The 12456-nt window shown below is 30.0% G+C and overlaps 2 protein-coding genes across 3 annotated transcripts; both read right to left on the bottom strand.

Moving 5' to 3' along the window:
• Positions 1-4438: 4438 nt before the first annotated feature.
• Positions 4439-5809, bottom strand: LOC129877916 (AT-hook motif nuclear-localized protein 15-like). Its single transcript, XM_055953429.1, has one exon. It carries the CDS (start codon positions 5676-5678, stop codon positions 4692-4694), a length of 987 nt encoding a protein of 328 aa, XP_055809404.1. The 5' UTR covers positions 5679-5809; the 3' UTR covers positions 4439-4691.
• A 4822-nt stretch (positions 5810-10631) lies between these two features.
• LOC129877891 (uncharacterized) lies at positions 10632-12158 on the bottom strand. Of its 2 annotated transcripts, none has more exons than XM_055953427.1 (2): positions 12057-12158; positions 10632-11279 (listed from the first exon to the last, which is right to left on the bottom strand). In XM_055953427.1, the coding sequence occupies exon 2, from the start codon at positions 11227-11229 to the stop codon at positions 10687-10689; it is 543 nt and encodes a 180-aa protein (XP_055809402.1). In that variant the 5' UTR covers positions 11230-11279; positions 12057-12158; the 3' UTR covers positions 10632-10686. The 2 variants fall into 2 exon arrangements, with proteins under 2 accessions (XP_055809402.1, XP_055809403.1); XM_055953428.1 differs by having other exon boundaries at positions 10632-11289; positions 12057-12153.
• Positions 12159-12456: the final 298 nt, after the last annotated feature.

The raw sequence follows: 12456 nt of genomic DNA, 5'->3' as shown, positions 1-12456 counted from the left end.
TCCAAATGCAGAAATGGAGTTTTGATGTATCATGACATGAAAAATTATTTTATTTTAAGAATGTATCAGATACACACAGTAATATGTATCTGATACATACTGTTGGATACTATCCAACATCAAAATTTCCAAATGCAGATTATGCGCATACCTTTTACTGTCGGATCTTTTAACCTTGAAATTAAATTCATTATTGATTTTGTATTTGGCCATTACATCAACTAGAGTTGCTTTATCCTTATAGAATTGATTCTCCTTCACTTCCGCACCATTTGTATCATCTATGTAGTTCGTCAACTCCAATTCTGCTATATAACAACTTGCAACTTTACCAGATTCTTCTAAACCAAAATTGTGGGACTCATTCACATTTGATTCGGCACAAACGATTGCTCCAGATGTACTGTCGAATGATTTTATCTCACATCTTTTTATATCAAAGCTTGATATGCACAGGGGATAATTCACGAAACCAGGCTCTTTCTTCTTCAACTCTATGTAAAGATTAACACCCATATCATTACGAATATATATTGGCGACGAGTTACCTTCAACTATGTATCGAATTTCAATTTCTTTCTCTGATTCATCCACACTCAATTCAGCAGCGATTGCTGCTTTTAAATTCGAGTAAGATACATTGTCACCGACAACGATTCCATCACTTTTGTATTGTTCATAAGTAATATCGGATTGCCAAACTCCAGAATGTCTCAGTAGTATCGGAATATTCATATCGATTAATTGATGAAACTCGAAGTTTGCTTTGAATTGATGCTCTGTTGTTTTCCTTGTAGTCGATGCTCTGACTTTTGGCTTCAAAATTCATCTACATAACTGTCGCCTTCTTTAATAGATCAGTAATTGATATAAAGAGCCAATCTTTTATCCATAAATAGCTGATGTGCATTAACTATTCTATAGCTAAAGTTATGTATCAGATACATAACTTATGTATCAGCAAAAGTTGAAAAATAATTGAAATCAACTTCAGTATGAATTGATGCTCTGTTTTTTCCATTCGAGACGACGCTATGTTTTTTGGCTTGAATCTTCATGGACATAACAATTGTTTTTTTTTTTACAATTGATGTATCATATACATAACTGATCTATCAGATACATAACCCAAACTGAAAAAAAAATGGAAACGAAGTTGGTTTGAATTTATGCTCTGTTTTTTTTTTGGCTTAAATCTTCAACTGCACAACCGTTCTTTTTTTAACCAAATTAATCTCATTAATTAGATCACTAATTGATTTGAAGAACCAATCATTCCTTATATTAAGATACTATCCATAAATAGATGATCTTCATTAATTACTGATTGGATAATTGATGTATCAGATACAAATCTAATGTATCAGAAAAGTTGAAAAAAAGGAGATATCGGGTAATTTTGATACAATGAGGGATGTATAGTAATTAAACTTTTCCATTATGGGATTTAGGTAAAGTTTGCTTTAAATTACCTAAATCCAATCTATTCTTTTTTATAATGTTCGTCTTTTGTACTTGTGAACTATTTTCAATAGATTAATTTTATCTTTTGTTAACTTTTGGCTAAAAAATGTCCTCGTTGTTATATTTTTGGCTAAAAAACACCCTCCAATTAGCCAAATAGCTCGAAGGTACCTTTACTAAATGAGGCAATTTTGCGCTTGAACTGTTAGAAATGAGGCAGTTTTGATTTGGCCAAAAAAGTTGTGGCGACGTCAATTTTGAGCCAAAAATATAACAAAGGATATTTTTGACTGCTATGTGTCCTATCCAATCTCTTTCACCCTTATATAGTTGCATGTATGTATTTTGCAAGGATCTTATTTTGAAGCAATATCTGAAGTTTTTTTTTATTCGAACGAGTCTGTCTTCTTATTTTTTTGGGATCTTTACATGAATAACTGGCAAATTTACTCATTATACACAATTATACACATACTATACATGAATTTATATATATATCGATTATTTTTAATTTAATCAGTTGAGCTTCTATTTTTTTTTCCTTTGTGCATGTGTGTACATGTTTAGTACTTTAGTTCCTCTCTTGGCTCTTTCAGTGGCTTTCCTTGTCCATTATTCAAAGACCCGTTTTTCCCTCTTTCTTGAAACTTGTTTTTCTTGCTTTAATCAGGAAAATCACTTTTCTTATTTTAAAGACTTAATTTTTTTTTAGAATATTTTTCAAAACCTTCTCAATAATGAAACATAAATATATATATATTACGAATCTTATCAGAATTTGGACTTTGAATACATGTATCTCGCACGTTCAGATACATGTATTTTAAATACATGATATCAAAATTAAATGCATTTTGTTCCAGATACACTCTATCCAAGTGGATTCGCATATATCCGACTCTCTCGATCGCGTCTCTTCCTATGTATCTGTATTTCAAAATATATCTCTCTGATATCCCAAATACCTACTATAATTTGCATTTATTTAGGATATATATACTATTTCGCTAGCCTCTCTCCTTCCCTTACTCGCTTCTTTCCTTATTTCACTATATCATGTAATAAAATACATTTATCTAAGTATATCTGATTTAAAACCTAGTATGAAATTATTAATTGATAAGATAATATGTAATTATTTTAAACTATCAAGAAAATTAGCAAATATAATAAAAATATTTAGGTAATTATTTTAAATTAACAAAAAAATAAGAATGTTTGACTTTCTCTTTTAACTCATATTTTCACACTAGACCAAAGTTTTATCTATGAAAAAACAAGATTGTTTTTTACTTTAATTTTCCTCTTTAACCCTCAAGTAGTAGTTGGCAATATTGACTATGCCATTATTATTTTTTTAAAAAGTCAATTCCATGTCCCATAAAGAGGACAAATTAAGGGTCAACAAGATTTATGACAATTGTAATTTAGTGGCGTAGGTCAAATAAATAGTGAAACGCCACATTTATTAATCTTACACCCCTCAGAAAAATCATTAATCGGATGATGTTCAAGTTGGTTGAGTAGGAAATTATTGATATTATTTATCTGTATTTTTTTGGATTAAGCTCATCGCACGGAAAGACGGATAGAGAGTATATAACAGCCCTAAGGAACAATTGGTCGCATTGAATGAGATTACTGACATTAGCACTAGAACCTCCCAACGTCCCATATACAGATTGACAGATAAAGCCAATTTAATTGACACACAAATCAAACATTTTCTTCCTTCCGATGTAGCAAGACATTAGTACTACCAATTAATAGTCAGACACAAAACATATTTTTCCCTTAACCAGATCAAAAGTAAATGAGCTAGGTTTTGTTGTTTTTCCGGGTAAGTACAAGATAAAGCTCGCTTTAATGTAATAGCCTCAGAAATCATACAAAAAGGTACATCTCACTAGAAAAATTATGTGACAAATTATGTGCGACGAGCTCGATTGAAAAAACATACACCCCCACCCTCACCATTTGAGGAAAAAAACAGTATTACCTAAATATAACAAATTACCACAACACTTTGTGAAGAACAACCATGACTAGTCCCCAGCCTTAAATCAATACTACAAATGAAGTGGCAGAATAAATGCTACAATGATTAATCACATTAAAATGTGGAACAAAAAGATAGTAATCCATCATTAATTAAAAGTCTTCGATTCGAAGACTAAAAAAATGAAAAAGAATTCGAGTAGGTAGCACTTTCATTTTAATTCAGAAACTTCAATTCGAGCCCTAAGAATAGATGAATTTCTAGCAGGTAGGAGCGTTTGTGGGATGAATAGAGATTTACGCATCATTAATCAGAAGTCTCGAACCCTAAAAAAATGAAAGAAAATCGAGTAGGTTGCACTTTCATTTTAATTCAAAAACTTCAATTCGAGCCCTAAGAGTAGATAAATTTCTAGTAGGTAGGAGTGTTTCCTTTCTAAATGAGCTCTATGCAACTCAAATTTGAATGAATGTTATACAAAATGATTGAAAAAAATTTCAAATTTAGTTGAAGTAGGGCAAGAATTTCAGCAACATCAACAAAGGCTAAAACTAACACCTCAGTACCAAGTTTTCAACCTATATAAGTAGGTGTTGAATTTATAATTCTACCTAGATGGCTAGCTATTAAAGATATAATTCTAACAAGATATAATTAGTCAACCAAAATAGAAGGTTCACTAGGAACAAGACTGTTCGAATCGAGTATGCAAAACTAAGAATGAGTTTTGCATACATCTAACCGCACTAATGAAACTCTACTAGGTATATTGTTGTTGTACTAAGGACTAGACTACATATGGGTTCAACTAGGACTAACAAACTTAAATAAGAGAAAAATTACTAGGATTTCAACCAATATTAAATTCTGAACTTATACAATTACCTAAAGATTGAACCATCAAATTTAAATTCTATATCCATCTACATTTATTAAAAAAAGAATTATAAATCAAGGCGGTAAATGATACCTGAATCACACAAGATAAATGTATCTGATTGTTCTCCCATGTCTAGACAAGATTGTCTTACCTACATCAAGGAAAATTCAACAATTTCTACAAAAAAGAGAGTAGCTTAGAGAACAAACCAAATTGATAAAACTTCTAGGGATACAAAGTTACAAACATAACCTAAAACCTAATTAAAAGGAAAAGATTCACAAGAGATACAAATAGGGTCACAAAAAGTTAACAGCATTGTAATAATCTACTAAAAGTTTCAACTAACTAATTATATGGAGTAGGCCTTGAAGGAGGAGGAGGAGGATGAGCCCAAAAAACTTCATGGTGCATTTGGTCATTAGGCAAAACATTAGTGGGTAAATTGTACATAGACATAGAAGTAGTAGGAGATGGATCATCAACTTGCAAACTATCAGAATTTACATTACCAACCCCTGAAGTTGTAGGTAATTGCATTTGCATCCCTTCATTTACATTATTCTCTTCTTCTTCTCCATCATTCTCCACTAATGGTAACCTTTCAAATGTTGCATTTGTAAAAGATGCAGCAATAACCATAACGGGTCCTGATGCAATTAATTCACCTACAACATTTCCTCCAACAACTTGTCCTTGGCTTCCTGCCAAGTACACTGTTAACCCAGTTGGAGATCCAACTGGGGAATTCGGTGCGGGTAAAAACGCGCCGGAAAGTGATAAAATCTCGAACCTCCCATGAAGCGTGATTACGCCTCCGGCCGCGGTTACCGCGGCCGGCTGGCGCAACGTAACGTTCGTTACTATGCCACTGCCGCTCAAAACAGATACGCCACGGCCGCAGCGATTCGCGAAAGCGGCTATGCTTTCGATTATGTCGCTTCCGGTTTTAATTTCCAAAACGTGACTCTTAAGGGAATTTGGGGTTTCCTTAGTTATCACTATTGGTGGTTTGGGCTTGTTTTTTGAGCCCATAGGTCTTCCTCTGGGTCTACGCCGTCCAGCTCTATTCGAACTGGACGGTCCAGAGGAGAAAAGACCTTTCGAACTCTGTATATTCTCATCTCCTTCATGACTCATTTCGTTTGGGTTTTCGCTACTATTGGTGGTCGTGATGGTAGTGGTGATGATAGGTTCAATTGTCGTATTCATAAACTCTTGCTCTCTTCCAGAGTGGAGTCGGTTTGATCCGATTTTTTCTTCTTCTTCTGGGTTACTCCTTGATGAAACCATTGGATTCATTGCTATATTTCCAGTCCACCATGGGTTAGACATATTTTTTTTTCTTCTTTCTTCACTTTTTTCACCTAAAATTCTCACTAACCAAGGAAGAAAAATTCACCAGAAGTTATCTAATCTACTGTTTTTCTCTCTCTAAAACTATTTCTCTCTCCCTTTTATAATTTTAAAGAAAATACTCTCTTGGCTTAAATTGATTTTCTTATTTTTCTTTTTTGGTCTGTATTTGAAGAGGAGTGTCTCTTTTCATTTTTTATAATTTTTTAATTTTAATTTTTTATATGATATATTTAATATTTAAAAAATTAAAAAATATTTGAATATATTCTATATCATTTTACTTTAAAATCAAAAAAAAAAAAAAAATCTTGAACTTTCATTACAAGAAAACATTAGTAATGAAATGTATCCATAATTTTGAGTTAATTAGTTGATAAAAAGCTTTTGGCTAATTAAATTTTGACATAATATATAAATATGTTTTTTAATTTGACTTTAACTGATATATATATATATATATATATATTTCATCTAACTTGGGTGTGCATAAGTATGCATTTTAATTTGTATAAAATTGAACAAATAGACACATTAATTCTACGTGACATAATACACTTATGACTTCACGTTGGACGCCAAATATGATGCATGCATTTATTTGTTCAATTTTATATAAGTTAAAGTGTCTACTGATGAACATTCAAATTTGAAAAGCATAAATGTTATTTGATGTTAAATTAAAAGTTATATTTGTATATTATATCTTAAATCTTTTTATAATATACCACTAATTATCTAAATGGGATTAAAAATTTTAAAAAATATTTTTAAACTATGAAATTTTACTCATTGCTAAATTTTTTTATTTTGTAATATTATTTGTGATAAATAAATTAAACAAAGTGAATATATATATATATATATATATATATATATATATATATATATATTGTTTTTAATATCAGAAACAGCCAAAAAAGTAGTCTTCTTGGAGGCAAAAAAACCCAGCTCTCTTCAGCTACATTGAAATAATAAAGAGGGAGAAAAACAACAACCCATTTCATTTTCTAGGAAATTTGAACCTCAGTGAATTTTATTTTTTATTTTTTTGTTTGGTTCTGAGTTTTGTGGAAGCAGAAAAAGATACTATGAAGCAAAAGCTTCTTCTTTTTTTTTTTTTCCTAGTTGTACTAACCTTAACACGATATATTCAGTTGGTACTGTGGTGGGTAAGGGGTGCCTAGGTTTTTTGGGTTCCTGTGCAACTCTGTGCTTTCTTCAATTACACTAAAAAGACCTATATCGGTAAGAGCTTCCTAACAAATACGAATTTGTATTTATTGAAATTCAAATCTAAAATTTTTGATTGAAAATGAATGAATATTTATTACTTTACCGCAATATTTGTCGGTGAGTTGTTTTTCATTTATAAGTACATCACAGATTTTCCTTTCTTGGTTCTGAATAAAGTTTTTTCCTTTTTTTGTTTTTAATTTTGAGCTTTGTTTTATTTTAAGTGGAAGATCTATAAAAAAAAAATAGTTTTTTCTATTTTTTAATAAAAATAAAAATAAAATTAATGTAAATTTAATTTTTTAATATTTCACTTATAATTTATACTTCTTCCGTTTCAATTGATATAAGTTAGTTTGATAACTTATATAAATTGAGAACGGAGAAAATAACTTTCATTTTTTAACGGTTGTGCAAAAAGGCAGTGGTTCATATGTTAATTTGTTGTCAAATAGAAATGTAATAATATTTGTGCTGTCAAGCTCCCTATTTTTAATCTTATGTAGAAAAAAATAAATCCACACGAATTGCACATATTTTCGTAGAATTTTTTAATTTCCTGATAATATTTAATTAAAGGATGAAAATTGTTAATTTTTAAATATTTGAAGGATGTTTTCTGTTAAAAAATATATTTTAAAAATGTAATTTAAATTTGAGGTATAATTTAAGAATATTTTCGACCAAAAACTCCACATATATGCTTTCCAATGTGCATTCAACCTTCTTCTTCTTTTTTCTCCCTAGAAAGTCCATTGACAAGTTGAATTATGATGATGATGGTTAGAATATAATGTATGATATTAGTTATGTTGATATTATTTTATATTATTTATTTGATTTATTATATTAAATAAATATGTTGTATTAAAATAGAAAATAGTAGTTCATTCATTTTAGAGTAATTGACATGTTTTATTTTTTGACAGATGATTTAATTAATTATTTGAAGTTAAATTGAATGAGATTAATTATTAGCCATCTAGTCTCACTATTAATATGTGTATGTGGAGACGATATTATGCTAATTTACGGGAAAATATTAAACTCTCTTTCTAGATTGAGGTTAAATTAAATGAGATTGTCACGAATGTTTCAAGATATTCCTTTCATCTATTGTCATGTTTCATTTTTTGAGTCAATTTAATTAATTTTTGAAATTAAATTAATATAATATATTAAAATTATAATTTAGATATTTAAAAATTAGATAAAAAACATTATAAACAGTAGATTTTTTTTAATTCAATATATATCAAAATATAGATCAGCATTCCAATAATTCGACTCTTGAAAGGATAAATATTTCAAAACGGTGAGAATAATAGTTTTTCCCCCAACTTTCACTATTGGTTTCTCACCAGATATTTGGAGTCCGCATTAGAACCTCGATTAAATTTAGATTACGCACTACAAGATCTATTCAAGGGTGGTACTCCCACAGATTATTTTTTTATTATATCTAAGACTCAAATCTAAGAGCGTTGATTAAAGATGAAATAGTGTCAGCATTGCAACACATCCAAATCTCATGAGAATCTATTTTTTATTTTACATTTTTCGATAAACTAATTCAATGCAAAAAAAAAAAATCAGATGTTATAACATAAATTTTTCATTAATTTACAATGGAAAAATCACTGTTTGTAGTGATGAAATTAGGTATTGATTTGTTTTTAATGACAATTGAACACAATGATGTGTCATTTGATGGTTGGTTGCATGAAGGTCTAGGGTAGCTCTTGTATTTGGTAAAAGTTGGACTTTCACCCCTTCCAAACATTCTAGGGATGTGTGTTTTCGTGGGGACAAAGTTTGCATGTTAGTGCAGTTGATGGGCCATCACCATCGACAAGTTTCGACACAAGGTATCGATTAATGTCTAAACATCCCCCTTTTCCATTTTCCATCGCCCAACACAAATATTTCTCAACTAGTTTTGATCCATCATCACCTAGTAAGTACACTTAAAAAGGTCATAAAATTTAAAAGTCTCATTTAAAATTATCGCTTGTTTATGAAATATGCATTAAAATTTCAATTTCAAATCATAAAATCTCAATAAAAAAGATTTATTTTGAACGTGAAGAGATTGATTATTTCATGTGGAGGGGTTTTAACAAAAAAATAATATTAGTTACTATTATGGTTGATTTATTGGACCAATGAATAGTTGTGAAATTCTATATGTGATTTAATAATTTGGTACATTGTTATATTTTGATACTTTAATTATAAACTATGATTTGCTCATTTAGTATGATTGTATAAGAATTGAGGTAGTTTTGACAATTTTTACAATTAACAGATTTTCATGCTTATAAAAAAAATTACAACTTAAAAAATTCAAATTGTATATCTAAATAAAATTTTAATTTCAAACTATGTCGAAACGAACCCTAAATATTATAGTTGGGAACCGAATAAAACAAATTAAAATTCAACTCGCTTATATTTCATGCAGGTAAAAAAGGATTGGGTCATTAATCGGTGCAGTTTCCTTGGTCCCACAAAATTAGAAAAACAATTTATTTATTATATTCTCTAAAAAATTTAACCATTTGAAAAAATTATAAAAATCTCTATTCTCTCCTATTCTCGGATACATCACTTTATACAATGTATCGATCGGATACATCAGTGGCGGACCCAGGAATTTTATGAAGGGGGTTCAAAAAAAATTAAACACGCTAATCAAAAAAAATGTGCTTATTCGGATTCGAACTCGCGAGCTAAGACAAGCTAAAGCAAAATATTGAACCACATTTGCCACTAAGCTAGTCCTTTGGCTTATGTTCAGGGGGTTCAATGTTAAATATATACACATAAATTAAAAAAATTATCTTATATATACGGTGTAATTTTTTAACGAAGTCCGCCCCTGGAATACATCACTTTACACAATTTATCAATCGAATACATCACTTTACATGATGTTTCGAAACGTAAAATACATCACTTTACATGATGTTTCGAACGTTGAATATATCACTTTACGTGATGTATCGAAACGTACATGATGTATTCGAATTTTATCAAAAAAATTTTTGAAAAATTTATTTAAAAAATAATAAAAATAGAATATAATTAGCTCTTAAAACTATGAGACTTGTGTAATTCCTACGAAATACAACTCTTGTCAATTTGGGACCCTTGTTACAATTTTCTTCAATCATGAAAAATTGTGTTTTCCATATTTATGACGAATTCAAAACAAACACAATTGTTTTAAGTTTATTTCTCTGAAACAACACGTTTTTCCTAATAGTTAGGACAAAATAATTCGGTGCACTAAACAATTCGTATTTACATAAAGTTTAGAGAAGGGCCGCCCATCTAAACCTTAATGCAAGCATCAGTAGCTTATTCTATGATTCAAATTCATAGCTTATAAATCACATATAGATAACTTTATAGTTGTTCTAAGACTTTCCTTTATTTTTCCTAATAGTTGGTCCATTAAAAATTTCTAATAAAGATGTAAACATAGAACTCAAACTCATAACTTACATAGAAATAACTTTAGAGTTGCTCCAAGGCTTCCCTTCATTTTTCCTAATAGTTGGTTCATCAAAATTTTCTAATAAAAATGTAAACATGCAATAAATGGAGTTAATAAACTTTAAAAAATATTTTAAAATATCAAATTTAGATATTTATACCGTGTCGAAGTTTGCATGTAGGGATAATAGAAAATATACTTAATGTTTTCTTGATATATTAAGTTGTTAATAAGTATACATTGATTAAATTAACGAGTGAAAGCATAAAAAACAGTACAAACATAAATAAGGAGCCCTAATGTAACAAAAATTACAAGTGGAATAACAGCTCCATAAGTATGCATACTCCCACATCCCAAAGTTCCAAGCTTGATTTGAACCACATTGATCAGACCAAGCATCAAAAACACCGACCCGACAACTGAACCCGCAGCCGAGACCAAGTACCCGACCCGTAGAGCGTTTTTGTTGATTAGGGCTAAGTCAAGATTTAAGACAGTGGAGAAGTGAGCTGACTTAGCCAGTCGAATTGCCTGCTTAAGGCACAACGCAATGAGGCTAGAAAAAAGGAAACAACTAAATGAGTAAACGTGGAATGCTACAAGGTCCTCCGCGACCTTGGGCTCCGCGAAACAGCTCGGGTCTTGGGAGAGACTGTTGCCTTGATCATGCGGATTCCAAGCTAGCCCGATGAACACGGCTAGCGTGAAAAGGGAGTTGACATTGATGATCCCATCGAGCGCTGAGATGTGTATGGTGGTGCCGAGTTTTGGGACAGCTCCCTCACACATTTTTTTCTCTCCGAATCAATCAGATGAGGATTCAGGATTTAAAGTTTATCCTACAACCACCTAAAGTTAATACGACCCCAATAACTAAGTTTCCACTCAAATATTTATACATTTGATAAATTTATATATATATATATATATACAAAATTTGATTAAAAGCTATTGAATTCATGAATAACTCAATTCAAGGATTTTGCACGACTGAAGCTTTAAAATATTAATACTTAAATTTGAATAGGTCTTTGCAAATAATTATACATAACACATTGCTCCTATAACAACATTAAGAAAATGGAATGCATATGCGTATATATTATTTTTATAAGATATTATAAGTTAATGTATTGTATATTACGTACATTAAAAAAATACATTTATTTTCACAATTAAAATTTGGTAAATATTTGACAGGATCAGAAATGTTAACTTTAATAAATTTAAAGGACCAAAACTACACATATAACACTTAAAAGAGACTATTTTGAACTTACTATAAAAAATATGATACCATTTTTGTCATTCACTCATAGATCTAATCGCTATATCCTAATTTGTTATATGATTATTTCCTGTCTTTTTTTTTGCGATTTCTGCTGTGTGTCCGATATTCATATTGAGAATTTTAAATTCACATATGGGAAATGATACATTTCTGACATTGATTTCACAGAATTTATGAATAATAACAGCCTAAACAGTTCAATCATCACCAACATTTGAAGATTTATAGCAGAAACAAAAGCAAATAAAAAAGTAAAAAAACAGATAATCTGAGAAGATAACTAAAATCGCATAGAAAAAGAGGGAAAAAAACAAAGTAAACTTACAGTTAGCCACTGAAATCGCGGAGAAGAAAACGCAGAAAATGTGTGCAGAAATGGAGGAAAGGAAAGAGGAGACAGAGATCTGAAGAAAAAGGAAAAGTAAACTTAGATTTAGGGATTTTTGTAATTGAGGGTAATATTGGAATTATTTAAAATTAACAGGGATACAAACGTCAAAAAAGATAAATTAACTTCCTTTTTAATTATTTTTTATTTTATTTTTTACCCCTCGCTGGACAAGGACTTCCACTTTTTTGACCACTTTATTGACTCGAACTTACAATTTTATCGTTGATACAAAGGAATGTTTATCATCCGAGCAACTCCCTCTCATTAGATAAATGAACTTTCTTGACCTCAATTTAAATATTTTCTTTAGAGATGTAATGAATATTATTGTCTC

This window comes from Solanum dulcamara, chromosome 2 (genome assembly GCF_947179165.1).
Source record: "Solanum dulcamara chromosome 2, daSolDulc1.2, whole genome shotgun sequence".
Lineage (NCBI taxonomy): Eukaryota > Viridiplantae > Streptophyta > Magnoliopsida > Solanales > Solanaceae > Solanum > Solanum dulcamara.
This window is presented reverse-complemented; position numbering and strand designations above follow the sequence as displayed.

Excerpts from the sequence above, each read along its gene's own strand:
- LOC129877916 (XM_055953429.1), bottom strand. The coding sequence starts at position 5,678 with ATGTCTAACCCATGGTGGACTGGAAATATAGCAATGAATCCAATGGTT.
- LOC129877891 (XM_055953427.1), bottom strand. The coding sequence starts at position 11,229 with ATGTGTGAGGGAGCTGTCCCAAAACTCGGCACCACCATACACATCTCA.